The sequence below is a fragment of the Hemitrygon akajei genome, chromosome 29 (genome assembly GCF_048418815.1).
Source record: "Hemitrygon akajei chromosome 29, sHemAka1.3, whole genome shotgun sequence".
NCBI lineage: Eukaryota > Metazoa > Chordata > Chondrichthyes > Myliobatiformes > Dasyatidae > Hemitrygon > Hemitrygon akajei.
Genome location: NC_133152.1, coordinates 48628943 through 48655870, shown reverse-complemented (window position 1 = coordinate 48655870; position 26928 = coordinate 48628943). Strand labels below are relative to the sequence as shown.

The 26928-nt window shown below is 46.7% G+C and overlaps 1 protein-coding gene across 1 annotated transcript in view; it reads right to left on the bottom strand.

The window, feature by feature from the left end:
* LOC140718540 (protein polyglycylase TTLL10-like) overlaps positions 1-26928 on the bottom strand; it is a 43411-nt gene that overhangs the window by 15070 nt on the left and 1413 nt on the right. Inside the window, exons 2-7 of the mRNA XM_073032502.1 lie at positions 23042-23201; positions 18683-18801; positions 14335-14455; positions 10084-10169; positions 7787-7958; positions 4551-4722 (exon numbers count right to left, since the gene is read on the bottom strand). Coding sequence (XP_072888603.1) covers positions 4551-4722; positions 7787-7958; positions 10084-10169; positions 14335-14455; positions 18683-18801; positions 23042-23201 — 830 coding nt within the window. The remainder of the gene's footprint in view (positions 1-4550; positions 4723-7786; positions 7959-10083; positions 10170-14334; positions 14456-18682; positions 18802-23041; positions 23202-26928) is intronic.

Sequence of the window (26928 nt, the reverse complement as noted above, 5' to 3'; positions counted from 1 at the left end):
CCGGTGTTGGGGCACTGGCAAATCTCTGATCTCTCTGATGCCTCTCATCCATGTGTATGTTCCTAAATGCTTCCGGTGTTGGGGCACTGGCAAATTTCTGATCCCTCTCATCCGTGTGTCTGTATCCAAATGCAGCCGGTGGCTCTTTGACCACATTGTTCCCTTTCTATCACAGTATGTTGGGCAACTTTGAATCGCACGATTTTGTTTGATAATGCTCCTATAGAGTACCTTTGGATATCTTACAAAATGAATTTCCTTTGACGTGCTTCCCTCAGTGCTGGTGAATGTTTGCTTTTCTCAACCAAAAACTGGGGGAACCTGAGGGGGAAGATTTTCACTCAGAGTGGTGAGAGCGTGGAACGAGCGGCCAGAGGAAGTGTTGGATATGAGTTTGATTTCAACGTTTAAGAGAAGTTTGGATAGGTACATTGATGGGAGGGATATTGAGGGCTATGGTCTGAGTACAGGTCGATGGGATTAGGCAGTTTAACAGCTTGGCATGGACTAGAAAGTCTTTCATTGATCTGTTATTGTTTTTATTCTGTAGATTTATTGAGTATGCCCACAAGAAAATGAATCTCAGGGTTGTATATGATGATATATATGTACTTTGATAACAAGTTTACTTTGAACTTTGAAGGGCCTGTTTCTGTGCTGTTAAGATCTATGATTCTATAATTATGACTCTGTTTTCCTTCAATCAGACCAGTTTTTATAACCATATAACCATATAACAATCACAGCACGGAAACAGGCCATTCCGGCCCTCCTAGTCCGTGCCGAACTCTTAATCTCACCTAGTCCCACCTACCCGCACTCAGCCCATAACCCTCCACTCCTTTCCTGTCCATATACCTATCCAATTTTACCTTAAATGACACAACTGAACTGGCCTCTACTACTTCTACAGGAAGCTCATTCCACACAGCTAAATTTGTTCTGAATTTAGGAAGCGTAACTCTCATGAAGATTTACCTCCTTACTGATGGTCCCAGCTATTTCAGGAGGAATATACCGGCTGCTCTCTGCAAGAATGTGCAATGCGGTAAACCACGCTTGTCAAAACCTGCTCCTTTCATTGACCAATAATTCACTCATTGGGCAAAGAGCAAATTTCTAGCTGGTGTGTTTGCAGACAACCAGTGCGAGGAAACCTCAGGCAAACATCTGGTAGTTCAGGGTGTTCTTGGCCAGATCATGAGGTTTACTAGGATAAGCAGTCTTGGCCAGATCATGAGGTTTACTAGGGTAAGCAGCCTTGGGTGGAGCACAAGGTTTACTAGGGTAAGCAGCCTTGGGTGGAGCACAAGGTTTATTAGGGTAAGCAGTCTTGGGTGGAGCACAAGGTTTACTAGGGTAAGCAGTCTTGGGTGGAGCACAAGGTTTATTAGGGTAAGCAGTCTTGGGTGGAGCACAAGGTTTACTAGGGTAAGCAGTCTTGGGTGGAGCACAAGGTTTATTAGGGTAAGCAGCCTTGGGTGGAGCACAAGGTTTACTAGGGTAAGCAGTCTTGGCCGGATCACAAGGTTTACTAGGGTAAGCAGCCTTGGGTGGAGCACAAGGTTTATTAGGGTAAGCAGTCTTGGGTGGAGCACAAGGTTTACTAGGGTAAGCAGCCTTGGGTGGAGCACAAGGTTTATTAGGGTAAGCAGCCTTGGGTGGAGCACAAAGTTTACTAGGGTAAGCAGCCTTGGGTGGAGCACAAGGTTTATTAGGGTAAGCAGCCTTGGGTGGAGCACAAGGTTTATTAGGGTAAGCAGCCTTGGGTGGAGCACAAGGTTTACTAGGGTAAGCAGTCTTGGCCGGATCACAAGGTTTATTAAGGTAAGCAGTCTTGGGTGGAGCACAAGGTTTACTAGGGTAAGCAGCCTTGGGTGGAGCACAAGGTTTACTAGGGTAAGCAGTCTTGGGTGGAGCACAAGGTTTACTAGGGTAAGCAGTCTTGGGTGGAGCACAAGGTTTACTAGGGTAAGCAGTCTTGGCCGGATCACAAGGTTTATTAAGGTAAGCAGTCTTGGGTGGAGCACAAGGTTTACTAGGGTAAGCAGCCTTGGGTGGAGCACAAGGTTTACTAAGGTAAGCAGTCTTGGGTGGAGCACAAGGTTTATTAGGGTAAGCAGCCTTGGGTGGAGCACAAGGTTTACTAGGGTAAGCCAATGTTGAATAACCAACAAAAATGTCCGTTATTGTTGAATGGAAACATCAGTGAATGTGAGCAATCAGCACGGCTATGGAACATACTCAAACTGCTCCACCCGAGCCTGTGTCTCAAGGGATTGAAACTCCGACAAGAATTGTTCAGAGTCAGGTTCTTTACAAACCATGACAATTGCTTCATAATCTTCAATGAAATTAAAACGGATCAATTGAAAGTGTGGAGAGGTGGTCATACTGGGAGAGTTTGGGAAAGCTGTTGATGTGGGTATTTTTGGCCCCTCTCTGGGGCTGCTGGGTAATTGGTTCGGTGCTAATGAACACCTGCCCTGAATGAGCTGGGCTGCCCCAGTCTCAGCTGCACAATTCCCCGTGCACTGCAGAGACACGCACAAACAACAGAGAATCTACAGACTCCTTTGAATTCTCGGTTTAGAGAAGGGATTGGTTTGTGTTGCAATGAAAACACAGCCTGCCTCCTGTCATCAATGTCTGCTCTCTCTGCACAGAGTCAGGATCACCGGCATAAGTCGTGAAATTTGTTATGCAGCAGCAGTACATTGCAATACATAATAAAAACTGTATATATATTAAAAAAGTTAAATAAATAGTGCAACAACAGAGGGGAGAAATAGTGAGGTAGTGTTCATGGATTCACTGTCCGTTCAGAGATGAGATAGTGGAGGTGAAGAAGCTGTTCCTGAAATGTTGAGTGTATGTCTTCAGACACTTTTACCTCCTCCTTGGTGGTAGTAATGAGAAGAGGGCATGTTCTGGGTGACGGGGGTCCTTAATGATGTTTGGCATCTTTATGAGGCATCGCTCCTTGAGGATGTCCTGGCTGCTGGGGAGGCTGGTGCCCATGATGGAGCTGACTGTGTTCACGGCCTTCTGCAGCTTATTTCTGTAGCCTCCCCCCAGCCTGCCTCCCCCATAGCAGACGGCGATGTAGCCTGTTAGAATGACAGCATCTGTAATGACTAAATGATGTGATAGGAATTTTGTGGCTACTCTCAATACCAAAGGCTTTTTGACTTAAAGGAATTGTAATTCAGGAGAAGAGCAGGTCCCTTGCAGTGGGGATAGAGGGTATTGGAACACTGGCAAGTTAATACAGGAATGTATGTAACTGTGGTGAACTACATATACCTGTCTGGACTGCTCCTGTGGCTCCTCCCACAGACCCCTGTATAAAGGCGATTGGAGGCACTGCTCCTCCCTCAGTCTCCAGGATGTTGTGTGGTGGTCTCGCTACTAATCGTGGTCTCTCGCTGCTAATAAAAGCCTATCATTTGCCTCCCATCTCCGAGAGTTATTAATGGTGCATCAGTAACTAATAAATCACTCTGATGCCATTTGATTCATTACAAATTAGCTTGATAATGTAATAGTTTGTATTATTTGAAATGATAATTGTCATGAAACGTTGCTTGGTTATTTACACTTGGAATTGAGATGGATCGGTTGGTTTTCAAGTCACTTACTGTCACTTGGTGAAATATTATTTTGAACTGTGTGGTTACACAGAACAGAGTCAGAATCAGAACCAGGTTCACTGTAACAATGACAAATTTTACAACTTATCTCAGTGATAATAAACTTTTTTGTGAAACAGGCCATTCAGCCCAATTTACCCTGCTGCTCACCTGAGCCTGTCCCGTTTGCTTTTGTCGAAGGCTTCCCTATCCACATACCTGACTTATTAACTGTTCACAGGACCTGCCTGTTACTACAGTACTGACTGGTGTACGAAGAAATCCTCGTGCATGAACACTTCACACACTTCCACATTTACTCTATGTTCATGTTATTTTCTACTGAAGATGAATCTGTGCACTCAGGTTGTCTAAAGTGCCCTGAGCCCCTCTGTGTTCTCACCGTTCACAGTTTAACCTGTTTTGTGTCATCAGCAAACTCAGATAGATTGCATTTGTTCCCCTCATGCAGACAAACCGACCCATAATGTGAAAGCCCTGTGCTCCCTGCAGTATCCCACTGGTCACTGATTGCCATCCCCTTTATTCCCACTCCCTCTACCAGCTGTTCAACAACTCTCCATCTATGCCAGCACGTTCTCCCAGTCCCATGTGCCTTAATGTTACAGAATAATTGCTTGAGTGGGATTTTAACAAGGACCTTCTTAGGGTTCAAATCCACCACATACACTGGTTGTCCCTTCTCCATTCTAACAGTTACACAGCCAATTATCTCCTGTAGATTTGTCAAACTCCCTTCCGTAGATCTGTCTGCACTTTGTCCTCCTGCACTAACACTGCCCCATGTCCAGTTATCGATACTTTATGCTGTAGCATCTACAGAACTATCTACACACTTCTGATTTATAAATGTTATCATTCAGAAGGGAAAATGCCAGAGGATATTGTTCAACCCACCTGATTAGTCAGGTGACTTGTCAGATCATCGGAGAGCAGATCGTATTTATTACATGACAATTTCACGTAACCATGACAGAAGAAGATCATGTAAGGGGAGGTGCAGGCAATCAGGAAGAAGGAGCGGACATCGAACTTCCTCCCCTCCAGGAGTAGTGGTTTGTCCAGGTATCTGTTGGTGAGAAACAAAATCAGTGTAGTTGGAATCCACGGGACGAGAGGAGTGAGAGCTTTGTCACTTCCTGACTCCATTCATGCCAGCAGCAGTTCTCATACCAATCTGCAGAGAGGGAGCAACCTCCGCTGAGACACACACTGCCCACCGGCCCACAGGAACAAATAACCAGGAGCAGGAGAAGGCCACTCGGCCCATCTGTGCTGCCCCAGTGTTCATTACGATCAGGGCTGATTGGTACAGGAGTCAGCTCCCCATCACCCTCAGTTCCTCGATTCATTAAGGGCTTATCCATTCCCACCTAATGATCCGGCCTCCATCGCCCTGGGCAATAGAGAATTCCGGAGATTTAACTCCCTCTGAGGGAAGACATTTCTGCAGACCCATTTTAAATGACCAACCCTGTATTTATTTACTTATTTTTGAGATACAGCGAGAAACAGACCCCTCTGTCCCTTTGAGCAGTGCCTAATCATGGGACAATTTACAGTGACCAATTAACCTACTAACCGGTCTATCTTTCGACTGCGGGAGGAAACTGAAGCACCCACGTGATCACTGGGAGAACGTACAAGCTCCTTACAGGCAGCAGCGGGAATTGAATCTGGGTTGCTGGTTCTGTAAAACATTGTGCTAACCACTACACCCCAATGCTGCTACTGTACTGTACCTGTGTCTCTTCCAATGGTGAAAACATCTGAACATTTCCCTGTCAACCCCCAACCCCCACTCATCCATCACTCTTAGGCCCCCAATCCCCACCCATCCATCACACGTAGGCCCCCAATCCCCACCCATCCATCACACGTAGGCCCCCAACCCCACCCATCCATCACACGTAGGCCCCCAACCCCACCCATCCATCACACGTAGGCCCCCCATCCCCTACCCATCCATCACACATAGGCCCCCCAACCCCCACCCATCCATCACACGTAGGCCCCCAACCCCACCCATCCATCACCCTTAGGCCCCCAACCCCCACCCATCCATCACTCTTAGGCCCCTAACCCCCACCCATCCATCACCCTTAGGCCCCCAACCCCCAGCCATCCATCACCCTTAGGTCCCTAACCCCCAACCATCCATCACACGTAGGCCCCTAACCCCACCCATCCATCACATGTAGGCCCTCAACCCCACCCATCCTTCACTCTTAGGCCCCCAACCCCCACCTATCCATCACCCTAAGGCCACAACCCCCACTCATCCATCACCCTTAGGCCCCCAACCCCCACCCATCCATCACACGTAGGCCCTCAACCCCACCCATCCATCACCCTTAGGCCCCCAACCCCCACCTATCCATCACCCTAAGGCCCCAACCCCCACCCACCCATCACACGTAGGCCCCCAACCCCACCCATTCATCACTCTTATGTCCCCAACCCCAAGCAAGGAAATTCTTTTGCTTTTGCATTTGTACAGGGCCCTGGTGAGACCACACCTGGAGTATTGTGTACAGTTTTGGTCTCCAGGGCTAAGGAAGGACATCCTGGCTGTAGAGGAAGTGCAGCGTAGATTCACGAGGTTAATTCCTGGGATGTCCGGACTGTCTTACGCAGAGAGGTTAGAGAGACTGGGCTTGTACACGCTGGAATTAAGGAGATTGAGAGGGGATCTGATTGCAACATATAAGATTATTAAGGGATTGGACAAGATAGAGGCAGGAAATATGTTCCAGATGCTGGGAGAGTCCAGTACCAGAGGGCATGGTTTGAGAAAAAGGGGTAGGTCATTTAGGACAGAGTTAAGGAAAAACTTCTTCTCCCAGAGAGTTGTGGGGGTCTGGAATGCACTGCCCTTAGGCCCCCAACCCCCAGCCATCCATCACCCTTAGGTCCCTAACCCCCACCCATCCATCACACGTAGGCCCCCCAATCCCCACCCATCCATCACACGTAGGCCCCCCAACTCCCACCCATCCATCACCCTTAGGCCCCCAACCCCCACCCATCCATCACCCTCTGGTCCCCAACCCCACCCATCTATCACCCTTAGGCCCCCGACCCCCACCCACCCATCACTCTTAGGTCCTATATGTTTGAAGAAAGTTTCCCTTACATTCTTCTAATCTCCAAGGATTGAGGAATCCTGTTGGCAAGGAGAGACGGGCTAGGTGGAAACAGGAGATGACTGAGAGGTCAGTTAGCTGAACTATGACATCACAAGATAGGACAAACAGAAGGGATGAGTTTCCCTCGGAAGAGAAATCAGATATCAGGGGATATGGATTTAGGTCATTGATAGAGGATTAATTGAGATTAACTCTTAGCATATTTACACAGTTCCTGGAGAAGATCAGGCCCGTGACCTACAGAGCAATGGACCAGCTACTGGGAGAGAATACGATGGACTATGAGGCCTGTTACAGCTGGAACAGGCCTATCCAGGCCTACAGTTCTATCCAAAGTGATTTCCTGAGGGAGGACAGGTGGCAGTTTGAGGATACAGATTTATGATTGGCCAAAGAGCCAATACTGACAAGCAAATGTGGCCTCCGGACACAATGATAGGATATCAGCTGAGGGATGAATATTGGGGGAGAACCACTGCTGTCCTTTGAAACGTTTTCACAAGATCTTCTGTGTTTCTGTGAGAAATGTTTACAGTCATGTCTGAGTTTCTGAGCCTGTAGCACACAGGAGGGGCAGACAATGACAGGGGTCCTGAACCTGAAACCTTTGACCCAGACATGTGCCACACAGTAATGTGTGTGACCTGATTCTTGGTGTGTATTGTACAGGTTTCAGGTTGTCTGAGAGTCCGATTGTACCTTGGTGTGTATTGTACAGGTTTCAGGTTGCCTGACAGTCTGATTGTACCTTGATACGTGTTGTACAGGGTTCCGGTTGTCTGACAGTCTGATTGTATGTTGGTGTGTATTTTACAGGTTTCAGGTTGCCTGGCAGTCTGATTGTTCATTGGAGTGAATTGTAAGGGGTTCAGGTTGACTAACAGTCTTGGTGTGTACTTTACAGGTTTCAGGTTGCCTGACAGTCCGATTGTACCTTGGGGGTATATTGTGTATGTTTCAGGCTCCCTGACAGTATCATTCTACCTTTGCACGATTCTGTTGAAGGGTAAACTGCTGTAACTCATCCTGCTGTTAGCGTCCTGCTCCACGCTCTCTACCTTTCTACGGAAGTCCAGCAAGTCTTCTGGACACTTTAGCAGGAAGATCCCTCGACCCAGATTTGATCCACCTGGTTTGGAAATCCAGACTGACCCATCTGTGTGAACAGAAACAAGGATAACAGTCCTTCGGCAGAAGGAAATAACCCATCCTAGAAAACATAATGTTTTTTTCTGGCCCTACAGATTATTGTAGGGCCAGGAAGAAAGGGTAAACAACATGAACACGCCAACCCCACCTCTGCTGGTCATAGCACTGTAGACCAATCCCCAGTGCCACTGGAGGTCTGTTGTTAGTCATAGCACTGTAGACCAATCCCCAGTGCCACTGGAGGTCTGTTGTTAGTCATAGCACTGTAGACCAATCCCCAGTGCCACTGGAGGTCTGTTGTTAGTCATAGCACTGTAGACCAATCCCCAGTGGCACTGGAGGTCTGTTGTTAGTCATAGCACTGTAGACCAATCCCCAGTGCCACTGGAGGTCTGTTGTTAGTCATAGCACTGTAGACCAATCCCCAGTGCCACTGGAGGTCTGTTGTTAGTCATAGCACTGTAGACCAATCCCCAGTGGCACTGGAGGTCTGTTGTTAGTCATAGCACTGTAGACCAATCCCCAGTGCCACCGGAGGTCTGTTGTTAGTCATAGCACTGTAGACCAATCCCCAGTGCCACTGGAGGTCTGTTGTTAGTCATAGCACTGTAGACTAATCCCCAGTGGCACTGGAGGTCTGTTGTTAGTCATAGCACTGTAGACTAATCCCCAGTGCCACTGGAGGTCTGTTGTTAGTCATAGCACTGTAGACTAATCCCCAGTGCCACTGGAGGTCTGTTGTTAGTCATAGCATTGTAGACTAATACCCAGTGCCACTGGAGGTCTGCTGCTGATGGTGGTTCCAGAGATTATGGAGTAACAGACTGGAGTGCGGCAAGTCTGAATTGAAAACCTTCGATGCGGAACGTGGACCAGCACAGGAACAGGCCCTTCGGTCCATCGTATCTGTGCTGAGCACGATGCCAAGTTAAACTAATTCTGTCTGCCTACACAATGATCCATATCTCTCCATTCCCTGCATATTCCTGCACCTATATCTGAAAGCCTTTTTAATGCCCTGCTTGTATCTGCTTCCACACTTTACCCTGTGGTTCGTTCCAGGAACCTGCCGTTCTCTGTGTGGAAGAACTCCCTGTCACTTGTGGAGAGTTGTCTACACATTCACTGACTGACTCTGTACATTTTTCAAAGCTGCACCTTCTCATCCTTGTTGGACACGAAATCTATTGGGATATTAATGTCATATTGATGTACATTCATGTGCAAGCAATGTGATCAAACATTTCTCTTTGGTTAGGACCACACCGCTTCCTCATCAACTTTCATCCTATCTATTATTTCTGCTGTCAGATCATTGGGAATGGGCCAGAGGTGGGAGTGGGAGTGTCAGGCTTTGACTCAAAGGAGGCTTCGGCTCGGAAAAGACGTTGGCTCTGGGTAAGTTTCTGTTAAATTTACTGTGTCGGTAGTTTAAATGGTCGTTGTGTGTCCTTCATGCCAGATGTTGGAGACCTGGGAGACCCAGATTCTCCTGGGGAACTACATCTGCATGAAGTGCACCTTGCTGTAGCTCCTTGAAGACCGTGTTAGGGATCTGGAGCAGGAGATGGATGACCTTTGGTTTGTACAGGAGAATGAGTAAATTATCGATCAGGGCTACTCCCATCGACCTAGACCCAGACCATAGCCCTCCATATCCTATCATCCATGTACCTATGCAAACTTCTCTTCAACGTTGAAATCAAAATCACAGCCACCAGTTGTATTGGCAGCTTATTCCACACACTCATCACCCTCTGAGTGAAGAAGTTTACCCTCATGTTCCCCTTAAGCTTTTCACCTTTCACCCTTAACCTATGAGGTTAAGGGTCCTAGCCTCACCCAAGCTCAGGGAAAAAAGCTTGCTTGCATTTACCCTATCTATACCCCTCGTAATTCTGGATACCTCTATCAAATCTCTCCTCATTGCCCCGTGCTCTAGGGAATAATGTCCTGGGGTCTTTGCACTCTTGCTGGTGGAATCACATCCTTCCTGCAGAGCGGTGACCAGAAATGCACTTTGTTATGTGGTTAACAAGTGTTTTTAAAATTTGTAACAAAACTTCCCAAACTTAATATTCAATGCCTGCCTGATGAAGGCAATATTCCAATAGACTGGGAAGAAATAATACCTCCCATAATTTCCAGGAAAGCCAGACGTTCACTTTTCACATCCATGCGATATGTTTCAGGATAAAATTCTTCCACCTTCAAGATCCTGGAAACAAAAGTTAGTGTTTATGTATTCTGTAGGTCTCCAAGTGCTCCACAATGAAATTACCTCTGGTATGCTGGTGAAAGTAGCCAGCATAATAGGAGCTCCCATCCACCCCAGACATCCTCTCTTCTCCCCTCTCCCATCAGGCAAAAGTTATAAAAATCTGAAAGTACCTACCACTAGGCACAAAGAGAGCTTCTAGCCCCAGACTATTAAATGGTTCTCTAGTATGATAAGATAGACTCTTGACCTTGCAGCCTACCCCATTAAGGCCTGCACTGCACTTTCTCTGTAGCTGTTACACTTTATTCTGTATTCTGTTATTGTTTTACCTTGTTCTACCTCAATGCACTGTGTGACAATCTGATCTGTATGGATGGTATGCAAGACAAGTTTTTTCACCAGACTTCAGTACATTTGACAATCATCATCATTATCATTCTGTGCCGTGTCTTTGACCATCATTGCTCTTGGCAAATTTTTCTGCAGAACTGGTTTGTCATTGCCTTCTTCTGGGCAGTGTCCTTACAAGACAGGTGACCCCAGCCATTATCAATGCCCTGCAGAGAATGTCTGTCTGGTGTCAGTGGTCGCATAACCAGGAATTGTGATTTGCACCAGCTGCTCATACAACCATCCACCACCTGCTCCCATGTCTTCACATGACCCTGATTGGCCAGATGCTACACCTTGCCTGAGGGTGACCTGCTGGCTAGCGGAGGGAAGGAGCACCTTACACCTCCTTTGGAAGAGACATATCTTTACCCCACCACTCCACATTTAACAAAAGAACCAGTTTATCTACTTGCCAGTTTATTAACCAGAAGATTCATGGAGGTATTCAAAATTCTGAAGATTTTAAAAGAAGGTAAAAGTTAATTTGGTGCTGGGAGGGTTGGTAACCAAAGGACACAGATAATAAGAACTAGTCATGAGCCCTGCTGACCCGTGTGGTGAGCTCCAAGGTTTCTAGAACAGTTGTATTTGTTAATTATCTTATTTTCAGCTGTTAACCCCTTGCGGTCCCTTAAGGTTGTTATAACAGGACAAGCTCCCACTGCCTATTAAATGCTCCCAGTGGCATGTACCGCAACTAGCCTCTGGCAACCAAGTCCAGCTCCTGGCCTTCATATGTGGCTTAACCACTAAGCCTGGCGGAACTGTTTCTACTGACAGGAGAAGGGACAAAGGAGGGTTACTGGTGCCTTAAAACCAGTCACTTTGGGCTCATCGTCTGTGGTTGGCAGCTCATCTAGGTGTCATAATGGGGGCATTGGGAACGGACCCAAATGCAAGACACACACTGAACTGCCAGGAACAGGACTAGGCGTGAGAAGGAAGCAAGGGAAGTGAGGAAGAAAGGACACTGGACATGACACAGGACTGGACGTGAGACTCCAGGACAGGACAGGGGAACCCCAGCACCGGGCTGGGCAAGACGTGGCTACAGGACAAGGAGAGGCAACAGGGCTAGACGTGAGACACCCGGACAGGACAAGGGAACCCCACACCGGGCTGGGCAAGACGTGGCTACAGGACAAGGAGAGGCAACAGGGCTAGACGTGAGACTCCAGGACAGAACAAGGGAACCCCACACCGGGCTGGGCAAGACGTGGCTACAGGACAAGGAGAGGCAACAGGGCTAGACGTGAGACTCCAGGACAGAACAAGGGAACCCCACACCGGGCTGGGCAAGACGTGGCTACAGGACAAGGAGAGGCAACAGGGCTAGACGTGAGACTCCAGGACAGAACAAGGGAACCCCAGCACCGGGCTGGACAAGGAACACGACAAGACGAGAACACAAAGCCATGGCTTGGACAGGACAAGGACCTTGGACGTGACTAGGACTGGACGAGACCCCGAAGCCTTGACTTGGTCGAGGAAGAGACAGGAATACAAAGCCTTGGTTGAGGGAGAGACAGGAACGAAGATCCCTGATTGAGGAAGAACAGGAACGAAGAACACTGAGCCTGGGTCGAGGGATGACAGGAACACAGAACACAGAGCCAGGACCCCTCCTTGGGTACAGGACGTAGGGCTGGGACTCATCACAGAGAACGCTGAACGTGACGAGACAGTTTCCAACGCTAGGTAGTGGCAAAACGGCCGGACCTACCTAGCAAAGGTGTGGACACAGACAGACAGCTCCAAACAGGGCGAGGCTCCAGGAGGAAGGTGAAGGTGAAGATATACAGACAGGAACAATCCAGCAGCCAGAGGCTGAATCCTGAAGCTATTTATGAGGCCAGCCCAAACCAGAATCAGCTACCTCAACAGAAACTGGGGAAACCCAGAAAACCTGGAATAAGGAACATGGACCGGACCATGACACTAGGAGAAGGAAAACTCTAATCTAAACCTCCACTGCCTTGCGGCTATACCCACTCATAGGGAAGGCTTCAGGAGTAAACTCCAGGGAAAAATCCAGAGCTGGAGTTCCTAAAGCAACATTGAGTTCAACGCTGACTGGCAACTCCTGCGATGCTGCTGGTGCCAGACTGTATCGGTCTCTGCCGCTCCTTTGGGCTCATCAGATGCGTGGAGAGGGGGAGCTTGCTAGACGGGCAACAGCCTGCTCTCCATATTCTACTGCCCAGGCTTACATATCTAAACAGCCAGGGTGCAATATCCATGGTCAACTCTGACCGACAGGGGCCTCAGGGAACCCCTGCTGCTTTCTGGGTAATCTTCTCAAGTTTCTTTTGACTGCCATGGGTTTTCCATGTACTGTGATTATTTAAAGTGGACTCCTGATTAGTGCTTATCGCGGGGTCCTTGTTCTGAGAATGTTTTGTCTTGTGGGGTAGCGCAGTCGATCCACCGATATTCTGTTGGAATTCCTATGCATAATCCCTTGTTTCCATTTCTACAGGGGAGTCTGCCATTACTCTGCACCTGGGTTTGGCTGTTGCCAGTGCATGCCATGACAGAAACAAAGATGACAATTAGAGGAGTGCTGTTCTCACCCAGGGATGTATTGTGGTTTGCAGTGCATCACGTGAAGGAGCAGAGGAAACCAGCTCATCGGACTCTACAAACACTGAAATGCAAAGAACTTTCTGAGCCATGAGGCCAAAGTGCTGGTTCAGGTGATGAAGACTGAGTAATGTGAATGAATGTGGTGGAAGTTTGTCTCAGGCAGTGGTCAACAGTGTTTGCTCAACTGTCCAGTCAGATAGTTCATTGTCAAGACAATAAGAGCATAAGACCATAAGATATAGGAGCAGAATTAGACCATTCAGCCCATAGAGTCTGCTCTGCCATTCCATCATGGCTAATTTATTATCCCTTTAAACCCCATTCTCCTGTCTTTTCCCCATAACCCATGATGCCCTGACTAATCAAGAACCTATCAACTTCTGCCTTAAATATACTCAACAGCTATGAACCTACTCCATAGCTGTCTGTGGCAATGAATTCTACAGATCCCCAATTCCCACCCTCTGGCTAAAGAAATTCCTCCTCACCTCTGTTCTAAATGGATGTCCCTCTAATCTGAGGCTGTGCCCACTGGTCCTAGACTTCTCCACTATAGGAAATATCCTCTCCACATCCACTCTATCTGTGCCCACTAGTCCTAGGCTTCTCCACTATAGGAAACATCCTCTCCACATCCACTCTATCTATGCCCACTGGTCCTAGACTCCCCCACTATAGGAAACATCCTCTCCACATCCACTCTATCTGTGTCCTCTGGTCCTAGACTCCCCCACTATAGGAAACATCCTCTCCACATCCACTCTAACTGTGCCCACTGGTCCTAGACTCCCCCACTATAGGAAACATCCTCTCCACATCCACTTCACCTAAGCCTTTCAATATTCAGTAGGCTTCAATGAGATCCCTTCCTCATTCTTGTAAACTACAGAGAGTATAGGTCCAGAGCCACCAAACTCTCCTCATACATCAACTCTTTCATTCCCGGGATCATTCATAAGAACCTCCTCTGAACCCTCTCCAATACCAGCATGTCTCTTCTCAGATAAGGGGCCCAAAACTGCTCCCAATACTTCACTTTAGGGTTTCAGCAGGAGCAGTATCCTAGTCTCTAAACTATTTGTGCAAGGATTAAAGTTCAGCACATCTTTACTCTGGGCTGTGAAATGTTTCCCTCTGGCCATGTGAACACCATGCCGAAATTTGGAAGGAGGAGATGATTTACCTTGGATTCATAATTGTTCCATATTTGGATAGTGCCTGTTGGTAGTTCTTTAGGACAGAGGAGAGGCCAACTTTGGTGGTGAGTAGCTTGTTGTTTGGGATCTGGTTTAAAAGCTGCTTACCTATCAGATTAATAGATGCAGAATATTATAATCATCAGAGAAACATCACAACAATGTCAAATGTAGTTTTTGGAAACAGCCAATGTTGACCTGCCTCAAACCATCAACATTAGTGGTTTCTGTCCATTCTCGCATGTTTCGTGTACAAACGCAGGTCAGACAGCACCAATGCTCTGATAACACAACATCCGTCATATCCTGATGGATGTCAGAGGCTGTGCCAGCATTTATTAACCCTCCCTTGTTTCCCTCCATTGAGTAGACAATTATTATTCCCTCACATCCCCTCAGGGTTTGGGTGGTCTAGGGGATGCTGGTGTGATGCAGTGGTTAGGTGTGGCTGGAGACACATAGGCTAAGCTGGTGAGGGACAGCAGATTTACTCCTCTGAAGATGATTTCTGATGACATGCTGGTCCTTTCCCAGTCACTAATGATGCTTTTTATATGAATTTAAATTCCTGAGCTGCTATAGTGAGCTTTGAATTCATGAGGCTGGATCAATTGTATTGAAAGACCTAACAACTGCCTCTCACCACCAGTCAACTATACCACCCAAACCCCAACCTTAAACCTAACACTGCCTCTCACCACCAGTCAACTATACCACCCAAACACCAACCTTAAACCTAATCTTAAACCTAACACTGCCTCTCACCAGCAGTCAACTATACCACCCAAACCCCAACCTTAAACCTAACACTGCCTCTCACCACCAGTCAACTATACCACCCAAACCCCAACCTTAAACTTAACACTGCCTCTCACCACCAGTCAACTATACCACCCAAACCCCAACCTTAAACCTAACACTGCCTCTCACCACCAGTCAACTATACCACCCAAACACCAACCTTAAACCTAATCTTAAACCTAACACTGCCTCTCACCAGCAGTCAACTATACCACCCAAACCCCAACCTTAAACCTAACACTGCCTCTCACCACCAGTCAACTATACCACCCAAACCCCAACCTTAAACTTAACACTGCCTCTCACCACCAGTCAACTATACCACCCAAACCCCAACCTTAAACCTAATCTTAAACCTAACACTGCCTCTCACCACCAGTCAACTATACCACCCAAACCCCAACCTTAAACCTAACACTACCTCTCACCACCAGTCAACTATACCACCCAAACCCCAACCTTAAACCTAACACTGCCTCTCCCCACCAGTCAACTATACCACCCAAACCCCAACCTTAAACCTAACACTGCCTCTCACCACCAGTCAACTATACCACCCAAACCCCAACCTTAAACCTAACACTGCCTCTCACCACCAGTCAACTATACCACCCAAACCCCAACCTTAAACTTAACACTGCCTCTCACCACCAGTCAACTATACCACCCAAACACCAACCTTAAACCTAATCTTAAACCTAACACTGCCTCTCACCACCAGTCAACTATACCACCCAAACCCCAACCTTAAACCTAATCTTAAACCTAACACTGCCTCTCACCACCAGTCAACTATACCACCCAAACCCCAACCTTAAACTTAACACTGCCTCTCACCACCAGTCAACTATACCACCCAAACCCCAACCTTAAACTTAACACTGCCTCTCACCACCAGTCAACTATACCACCCAAACCCCAACCTTAAACTTAACACTGCCTCTCACCACCAGTCAACTATACCACCCAAACCCCAACCTTAAACTTAACACTGCCTCTCACCACCAGTCAACTATACCACCCAAACACCAACCTTAAACCTAATCTTAAACTTAACACTGCCTCTCACCACCAGTCAACTATACCACCCAAACCCCAACCTTAAACCTAACACTGCCTCTCACCACCAGTCAACTATACCACCCAAACCCCAACCTTAAACTTAACACTGCCTCTCACCACCAGTCAACTATACCACCCAAACACCAACCTTAAACCTAATCTTAAACCTAACACTGCCTCTCACCACCAGTCAACTATACCACCCAAACCCCAACCTTAAACCTAACACTGCCTCTCACCACCAGTCAACTATACCACCCAAACCCCAACCTTAAACTTAACACTGCCTCTCACCACCAGTCAACTATACCACCCAAACCCCAACCTTAAACTTAACACTGCCTCTCACCACCAGTCAACTATACCACCCAAACCCCAACCTTAAACCTAACACTACCTCTCACCACCAGTCAACTATACCACCCAAACCCCAACCTTAAACCTAACACTGCCTCTCCCCACCAGTCAACTATACCACCCAAACACCAACCTTAAACCTAATCTTAAACCTAACACTGCCTCTCACCACCAGTCAACTATACCACCCAAACCCCAACCTTAAACCTAATCTTAAACCTAACACTGCCTCTCACCACCAGTCAACTATACCACCCAAACCCCAACCTTAAACTTAACACTGCCTCTCACCACCAGTCAACTATACCACCCAAACACCAACCTTAAACCTAATCTTAAACCTAACACTGCCTCTCACCACCAGTCAACTATACCACCCAAACACCAACCTTAAACCTAATCTTAAACCTAACACTGCCTCTCACCACCAGTCAACTATACCACCCAAACCCCAACCTTAAACCTAACACTGCCTCTCACCACCAGTCAACTATACCACCCAAACCCCAACCTTAAACTTAACACTGCCTCTCACCACCAGTCAACTATACCACCCAAACACCAACCTTAAACCTAATCTTAAACCTAACACTGCCTCTCCCCACCAGTCAACTATACCACCCAAACCCCAACCTTAAACCTAACACTGCCTCTCCCCACCAGTCAACTATACCACCCAAACCCCAACCTTAAACCTAACACTGCCTCTCCCCACGAGTCAACTATACCACCCAAACCCCAACCTTAAACTTAACACTGCCTCTCACCACCAGTCAACTATACCACCCAAACCCTAACCCTATATAAGTGACTTTTTAATTTCTTTAAGATTCAAGATTGCTTAATGTCATTTCCAGTACACAAGTGTAAAGGAGAACTAAATAATTGTTACTCTGGATCCGATGCAGCACAAAGAAACCCACAATAAATATGAATACATAAGATAGCGTGTATACATACATTGATTGTATGTCCATAAAGTGATTAAACATCTGCTGAAGGCATATTAAACACAACAGGCTGATGGACAGAGACACAAACAGAAGGTCCCGTACTCGTGCTTACTTTGGAGGTGATGGTCCACGGTGGTGTGGACGTATCACAATGAGCCTGAGCGTCTGCACGTGAAGAGTGGAGAACCAGCTGTACTGATTCACCTCCAATTACTGGGGACCACATGGCTAGATGATCAATATACACAAAGGCACCGATAACTGTAGTAACATTAAACCCACATCCAGAGGATGGAACAAGGACATAGAGTGCTGGAGCCCTGCGTCCACTGGATTCAGACAAGATTCAAGATTGTTTAATGTCATTTCCAACACACAAGTGTAAGGAAATCAAGATAATTGTTACTCCAGATCCAATGCAACACAAAAAAACTAAGATAAAGCACACAAAAATAAAAATCATGATAAACATAAATACATAAGATAGCATATCTACGTAGATTGATATTATGTCCATAAGCTGATGCTAGGCTGTACATAAGGTGACTGACAGGATGTAATAAATTAGTGGTCAAGTTAGTGGGTGGAGGTGTTGATCAGACTTACTGCTTGGGGAATGTGACTGTTTTTGAGTTTGGTGATCCTGGTGTGGATGCTATGTAGCCTCCTCCCTGATGGGAGTGGGACAAACAGCCCATGAGCAGAGTGGGTGGAATCCTTCATGATGTTACTGGCCCTGTTCTGGCTCCTTTCTGCGTATATGCTCTTGATGACGGGTAGGCTGGTGCCTGTCATGTACTGGGCAGTTCTGACTGTCCATTTTTGGGCCTTCCTGTCCACTGCAGCACCGTTTCCATAATGCAGCTTGTTAGGATGCTCCATCGCTGCCTGGTATGGAAACTGCACTGAGGCACACAAGAAAGCTGTACAACTGGACAAGGCAGTGAGATGGGAATCACGGTTTGTAACGAGAATGTGCAAGGTGCATCTTATCACCAGATGAAGGGGAGGGAGACAATGAAAGATGAACAAATCTTCATTCTTAGATATTACTGGAGTTAGAGAGCAGTGTGCTCTCCCCTCAGGAGTGAAACAAAACAATCCAATCGAGATCTGAGATCGCCTTCCGGCCTGTAGTAGCTTACTTGGAAAGGCCCTTTACCTTCTTGGAAGTATTGGAAGTTGGATGATACATTCACTTCACACCACTTTAACATGTAGTCACATCTGTTATTGTCGTTTATTCTCTTCCAACCCCTGCTCTCACAAAAGCTGACAATTCTGTGTTAAAAAGAAATAGTTTTACATCTTAATGTACAAGAGTGAATGCTGAACCAACCCAGTGAGTCCATTTTCCTTGTGTTTCCTGACCATGCGTGACTGGCATGTCACTAAGGACATTCTCAAATTTCCACAGATTACCATGGAGAGCATACTAACTGGTTGTATCACTGTCTGGTATGGGGGGTGGTGGGGGTAGATACTGCATAGTATCAAAGTAAGCTTCAGAGAGTTGTAAACTCAGTCAGCTCCATCATGAGCACGAGCCTCTGTAGTCTCCAGAACATCTTCAAGGAGTGATGCCTCAAAAAGGCAGCATCCGTCACTAAGGACCCCCACCACCCAGGACATGCCCTCTTCACATTGCTAGCATCAGGAAGGAGATGCAGGAGCCTGAAGACACACACTTGATGATTCAGGACCAGCTTCATCCCCTCAGCCAACTGATTTCTGAATGGATATTGAACCCATGAACATGACCTCACTACTTTAATTTTTAAAAAATATTTGCACTGCTTACTTATTTTGTCTATTTAATATGTATATAGTTACTGTAATTCATGTTTTTCTCTCTATTATTATATATTGTGTTGTACTGCTGATGCAAAGACAACAAATTTCATGACATCTGCCAGTGATGTTAAACCTGATTCTGATTCCTGAAGCCCAGGGATTAATGCCTTCCTGAAAAATGTTCCCCAGCTGCTCGATACAGCTGATATACACAGTGCGGACGCAGGGTCCTTCCTCCAGTCAATGGCCCCGGTTGTCGAGAACCTGGGAAACATTTGCCAAGTGGCACTGGCATCCGATACTTATAAAGAGAGACTGGATAAAATGGATTTGTTTCTTCTGGACCAGAGGGGGATGAGGTGTAACCTGAGAGGCCACAAAAGGACAAAGGGAAGATAGTTAGAGGCATTTCCCCATGCTGTTGGACCTTGAAACAAGAGGCAGTGCTGATAAGCCGGAAGGAAAGAGGTTTAGAGGTGACCTGAGGTTGAATTTCACACAAGGAGTGACTGGAATCTGGAGGGTGCTACCTGAGGTGGTAGAGGAGGCAGGGGTTTTCATGACATATATGAACCATTTAGAGAAGGATTTGGTTCACCAAGAACTGGAAGACAGTTGCCCACCTGCAGATGGGTAGGTCAAGTGTTGATAAGTAGAACGGCTGGAACGGATAGAGTGGGCTGAAATGCCTGGTTCTCTGCTGAAGGCACTGAAGATGTGGATGCTAAATTTGTTGATGACACTAAAACAGGGAAGAAGGTAAATGGTAAATTGTATGAAAAATTCTGGAGGAGCGCAGCATCTATGAAAAGAAATAAACTGTCGGGGTTTTAGGCCGAGACCCTTCATCAGGACAGGAAAAGAAGGGGAGGACGACAGAATAAAAAGGTGGGGGGTGGGGATGGAGGACTAGCTTCAAAGTGATAGGTGAAGCCAGGTGAGTGGGAATGGTAAAGGGCTGGAGGAAAAGGAATCTTTTGAGTGAGGGCAGCAACAATGGTGAAGGAAGAAATCCCCCTTCTTTGAAGAGGGAGGACATCTCCAGATGTCCTGGAATGGAAAGCATCATTTTGGGAAAAGATGCAGTAGGGATGCAACTGAGAAAAAGGAATAGCATTTTTACCGGAGACAGGGTGGGAAGAGGTATTGTCAAGCTAACCATGGGAATCGGCAGGTTTATACAAGATGTTGGCTGACAGTTTGTCTCTAGAGATCAAGAAAGGGGAGTGAGGTGTCATAAATGGATCAATTGAATTTAAGGGCAGGGTGGAAGTTAGAGGCAAAGTTGATGAAATTGATGAGCTCAGCATGGGTGCATGGATCATCACACTGCAGTCTTTGATGTAGTGTAGGAAGAGTTGGGGAGCATTGCCAGGGAAGGCTTGGAACTTGGCCTGGTCTATGCAGCCAGCGAAAAGGCAGGCATAGCTGGGGCTCTTACGAGTGCCCATGGCTACCACTTGTGTTTGGAGAAAGTGGGAAGAGCTGAAGGAGAAATTTGTTGAGGGTGAGAACCAGTTCTGTGGATGGAGGAGGGTGGTGGTGGAGGTGAGCTGATAGGGTCTTTTGTTGAGAAAGAAGCGGAAAGTTTTAAGGCCTTCTTGATGGGGGATAGAGGTGCATAGGGACTGAACAGCCATGGTTAAAATGAAGAGGCTATGTTTAGGGATTTGAAAGTTGTTGAGGAGATTGAGAGCATGTGACGTATTGGTGGGATGGGACTGAACCATTGGGGATAGAATGGAGTTGAGGTATGCAGCCATGAGTTCGGTGGGGCAGGAGCAGGTAAAGATAATGGGCCTACCTGGACCATTGTAAAGGAGAATTGAGGAGGTTACAGAAAGACACAGTGTAGCTGTGTAAGATGGTTGGAAAAAATCAACACGCCACAATACATAAGGAAACAGGAAAAATAACCGACTGTCGTTGTGTACGGCTGGGGAAGTCACTGATGAGACTAGAGAGGGAACACTCCTATAATACTGGTCAGGAAGTGTGTTACTCTATTAAATCAGTTCAGAGAAGGCTCATTAGATTTACCTTATTGATCTAATTATTTAATATGCAGATTATCTTATGAGGAAAGATTGGGCAGGATATTGGGAAATGGCTGGGTGGGCACTGTGCTTGGCATAGATTGGTTGGGCAGAAGAGCGTGTCTCCATGGACCCTCCCCGTAACATTGGGTACATGGATCCTTTCTCTGACATAGTGTACGCGGCCCCTGTCCCTGACATTGTTTACATGGATCCTTTCTCTGACATAGTGTACGCGGCCCCTGTCCCTGACATAGTGTACACGGCCCCTGTCTCTGACATTATGTACGCGGCCCCTGTCCCTGACATTGTATACACGGCCCCTGTCTCTGACATAGTGTACACGGCCCCTGTCTCTGACATTATGTACGCGGCCCCTGTCCCAGACATTGTGAATGCGGACCCTGTCTCCAACATTGTGTACATGGCCCCTGTCTCTGACATTGTTTACATGGACCCTGTCTCTGACATTGTGTACACGGCCCCTGTCTCTGACATTGTGTACACGGACCCTGTATCTGACATAGTGTACACGGACCCTGTCACTGACATTGTGTACGCGGCCCCTGTCTCTGACATAGTGTACACGGCCCCTGTCTCTGACATAGTGTACACGGACCCTGTCTCTGACATTGTGTACATGGACCCTGTCTCTGACATTGTGTACACGGACCCTGTATCTGACATAGTGTACACGGACCCTGTCTCTGACATTGTGTACACGGCCCCTGTCTCTGACATAGTGTACACGGACCCTGTCTCTGACATTGTGTACGCGGCCCCTGTCTCTGACATTGTGTACACGGCCCCTGTCTCTGACATAGTGTACACGGACCCTGTCTCTGACATTGTGTGCACAGACCCTGTCTCTGACATAGTGTACAGGGACCCTGTCTCTGACATTGTTTACATGGACCCTGTCTCTGATGTAGTGTACACGGACCCTGTCTCTGACATTGTGTACATGGACCCTGTCTCTGACATTGTGTACACGGACCCTGTCCCTGATGTAGTGTACAGGGACCCTGTTCCTGACATTGTGTACGCGGCCCCTGTCTCTGACATTGTGTACACGGACCCTGTCTCTGACATTGTGTGCACAGACCCTGTCTCTGACATAGTGTGCACAGACCTTGTCTCCGACATAGTGTACATGGACCCTGTCTCTGACATTGTGTACACGGCCCCTGTCTCTGACATAGTGTACACGGACCCTGTCTCCGACATAGTGTACATGGACCCTGTCTCTGACATTGTTTACATGGACCCTGTCTCTGATGTAGTGTACACGGCCCCTGTCTCTGATGTAGTGTACACAGACCCTGTCCCTGACATTGTATACACGGCCCCTGTCTCTGACATTGCGTGCACAGACCCTGTCCCTGACATTGTATACACGGCCCCTGTCTCTGACATTGCATGCACAGACCCTGTCCCTGACATTGTATACACGGCCCCTGTCTCTGACATTGTGTACACGGCCCCTGTCTCTGACATTGTGGACACAGTCACTCCCTGTAATATTGTACTCTGTGCATATTGTACATGTGATATTGTTCCAGAGTGCTTATAACATATTTCAGCCGGCCTCTCCAATTTGCCACAATAAAATCCCTTTCTAAATAACTGAGCCATCTGTGAGAAAGACAGCAATTATGCATAACCTGTAATGAAACTACCTCAATACCCACAAGTCAGTCCCATTTGTTCCAGAAACATAGAAGCTTGGCTGGCAATCCTCTTCCCTCCTGGTTCTGGGGGCCTTGGGTGTTATGGTAGCCTTTGTTTTCTGGAGAGGAATCCCATGGCGAGGTTTTGCATTCTCAGCTTTAGTTTGAGCAGCGTCAGTTCCTGCAGGGATGGAAGGACAGTATGGTGGTTGAGATTGGAGTACACCTCTTCAAAAACACCACAATCATAGAGTTATCCCTAGCACCAGGCCCTTTGCCCATCCTGTCCACATCGACCTTTCTTGCCCACCTGCACATCTGGCCCTCATTACCCTTCTACGTCTTGGTCACAAACAATCTGTTGGAGGAACTTACCAGGTCAGGCAGCATCTGAGGATGAAATTTGCTCCATGCAATGAGCCTGTGTGCCAACATTAAACGTTAAGAGTTGACAAACTTTTTGAGGCTGATATTCCCACATGCCAAAGGTGAATTGTTAAACTTCTCTTTGTCATTTTTTAACCAGGGCTGAGTGTGGATTGAGTAAGAATCAGCAGCTGGAGTCTCACATTTTGCAAACGTGTTTGATAAAATTCTGTGAAATAAATGTAAGAGACCAACCTGAAAAATTGCTGAGTGCCTGCCCAGGTTTTCTGCATTTTTGATGTGGACTTGGACTATAGAATTTTTTTCAGTCTTGTGGTGTTTTGTATTCTGTGTTTTTCACCTGATCATTCTCATTTTTTGTGTGTACAGGGGTGGGGATTTGGTGGCCGACGTGCCTGTTCCAGTTTTGTTCATTTTTTTGTACGGGGTGTGCGGGATTTGGGGGTTGATGATTATGCTGCCATTCTTTTTCTTTCTTGGTTTTGTGGCTATCTGGAGAAGAACAATTTCAGAGTTGTACCTTTGATAAATGAACCTTTAACCACTGACCTTTCTAGGAAGCGTCTTGGGATTTGTTGCATTGCTAAGGAAGTTAGCTTTGAACTCTATTCTAATGGAAAGGTAGTTACAACTCTTTTTGAAGAGGTAGTACGTCTTGCATTCTCCCTGTGATGCTACTGGTGACGATGATCTTCCTTAAGATGGTTTTGCTGAACCTGTCAAGTTTTGACAGCAAGGTTAAAATTCTTCACTATTTCTTGCTTACTACTCAGATATTTAGACATCTGTGTCTAGTGTGCATTTGAACTGCAGAACAGGGAAACTAATTGAATAAGAAACCAACTTAGGAGGTTCAAAGTTCAAAGCGCATTTATTATCAAAGTATGTATATCATATACAACCTTGAGGTTCAACCTCTCACAGTTACGTATCAGTGTCTCTCTCAGCAGGACAGTCCAAGCCTGGACACAAATGCATAAGAACCACAGGTACACTTGCCAGCGCCCCACGTAACCTGTACAGCACAGAAACAGGCCCTTTGGCCCATCTAGTCCATGCTGAGCCATTTAAGTTGCCTACTCCCAACACCCTGCACCAGGACCATAGCTCTCTATACCCCTACCATCTAGCTATCCAAACTTCTCTTAAATGTTGAAATTAAGCTCACATGTACCACTTGCACTGGCAGCTCATTCCGCACTCTCACCACCCTCTGAGTGAAGAAGTTTCCCCTCATATTCCCATTAAACATTTCTTATTTCATCCTTAACCTATGACCTCTAGTCATGAGGTAGTCTCACCCAAGCTCAGTGGATAAAGCTTGCTTGCTTTCTATACCCCTCTATCAAAGCTCCCCTCAATCTTTTATATTCCAAGGAATGAAGTTCTAACCTATTCAATCTTTCATTATAACCCAGGTCCTCCAGTCCCAGCAACATCCTTGTAAAGGTTCTCCGTACTCTTACAACCTTATTTACATCTTTCTGTGGGCGGGTGACCAAAACTGCACACAATACTCCAAATTAAGTCTCACCTATGTCTTATACAACTTCACCATAAATCCCATCTCCTGTACTCAGTACTTTGATTATGAAAGTCAATGTGCAGCAAAAGCTTTCTTTACAACCCTATCAACCTGTGATGCCATTTTCAATGAAGTAAGGACCTGTACTGTCAGTTCCCTTTGCTCTACCGCATTGCTCAATGCCCTTCGATCAATGATTGTCACTGAGCATTGTCTAACTAGAAACAGAATCAAAGATTCAGAGTACATTTATTACAAAAGTATGTACACAGAATACAACATCAAGTTTCCTGATACCCTCCCAATTCATCTCTGCAACAGTACAACATTATGTAGGTAGCCGTTATGATATTAGTCCATCACAGTACCATCCTGCTGTACAAAATGATTACCGATTTAAACAATAACAGTGCCAACAAATCCCATGTTCAGTCACTTTATTAATCTTCGATGCCAGTCTATCACAGCAGTTAACTGTAACCCAGAGGCATTTCATACAGTGTCAGTCTATCCTGTGCCAATCATGTTAACAGTCACAACACAATTATCTCTCAGCTCCAGTCCATCATAATAACCATCAGTCAGAGTGCCAACTCCTCACAACACTAAAGCTCACAGAAACAGCTTATCACACTGACAATCGAACATGCTAACAACATCTCCTCATCTCGAGCTGTCCTAATGCCGGTCACTAGAGCAATCCATCACACAAAATCACACATAATCTGCTTCCGTATCATACAGGAACACCTACCTGTGTCCCTGCAGAGCAGTCCCATCCTGTCCCCGTATGAGGAACACAACAAACAGGAGCAGGTGTAGGCCATCTGATGAAGGATCTTCAGCCCAAGGTGTTAATTCTGCTTCCCTTTTCACAGAGGCTGCCTGACCTGTTGGGGATTTTCTGCTTTTCTGTCACAGTAACAATCTCAGTGTTAGTTTGCCATAGTGCTAAGCTATCATCGGTCCACTCCATATCAGGGCCAAGCTATCATAGGTCAATTCCAACACAGTGCTAAGCTATCATTGATCCATTCCATCAAAGCGCCTTGCTATCATTGGTTCATTCCAACACAATGCCAAGCTATCATTGGTCTGTTCCACCTCAGTGTCAAGTTATCACTGGTCCAATAATCACTTCTTGGGCTTCCAGCTGGGTACAGGTATTGCTTATAACTGACATTTCAATGATAAACTCTGCCATTTTCTTCAGGGAAGATGCCTGGCCATTGCCAGTGCAGTGGTATTTATACCCCCTTAGTCTATCCTTCCTGATTGGTTAGTCCTCATCCATTCGGGTTCCCCATCTTGTTTACAATCAATTTCCAGTTCTTACTTAGAGTGATATTTTGGTCTTTGTTAAATTTCTTTCTTCTAGGTTTATTTTTATGGCTTCCTTTACCAGGCATTCTAAAACCCATTGGTGTGACACAGCAGTTTTGTGTCATCGAGGTTAATCCTATGGCTATTGCGAATGCAGGGTTCTGCTACCGACAATATCTTCAGATAACCCAAGCGGATCCACTTCCTGTGCTCCTTGATGCGGGTTTCCACCGTATGCCCTGTCTGAAGGATATACACTGCTCTGCATTCACAGGGAATCCTGGGATGGGAGAAGGAGTTGATGGGACTGGGGAGGGTACAGGGATGGGGAAAGGAGCTGACGGGACTGGGGAGGGTACAGGGAGATTCACTGGGATGGGGGAAGGAGTTGACAGGACTGAAGAGGGTACAGGGAGATTCACTGGGATGGGGGAAGGAGCTGGCGATACTGGAGAGGGTACAGGGAGATTCACTGGGATGGGGAAAGGAGCTGACGGGACAGGAGAGGGTACAGGGAGATTCACTGGGATGGGGAAAGGAGCTGACGGGACTGGAGAGGGTACAGGGAGATTCACTGGGATGGGGAAAGGAGCTGACGGGACTGGAGAGGGTACAGGGAGATTCACTGGGATGGGGGAAGGAGCAGGCGATACTGGAGAGGGTACAGGGAGAT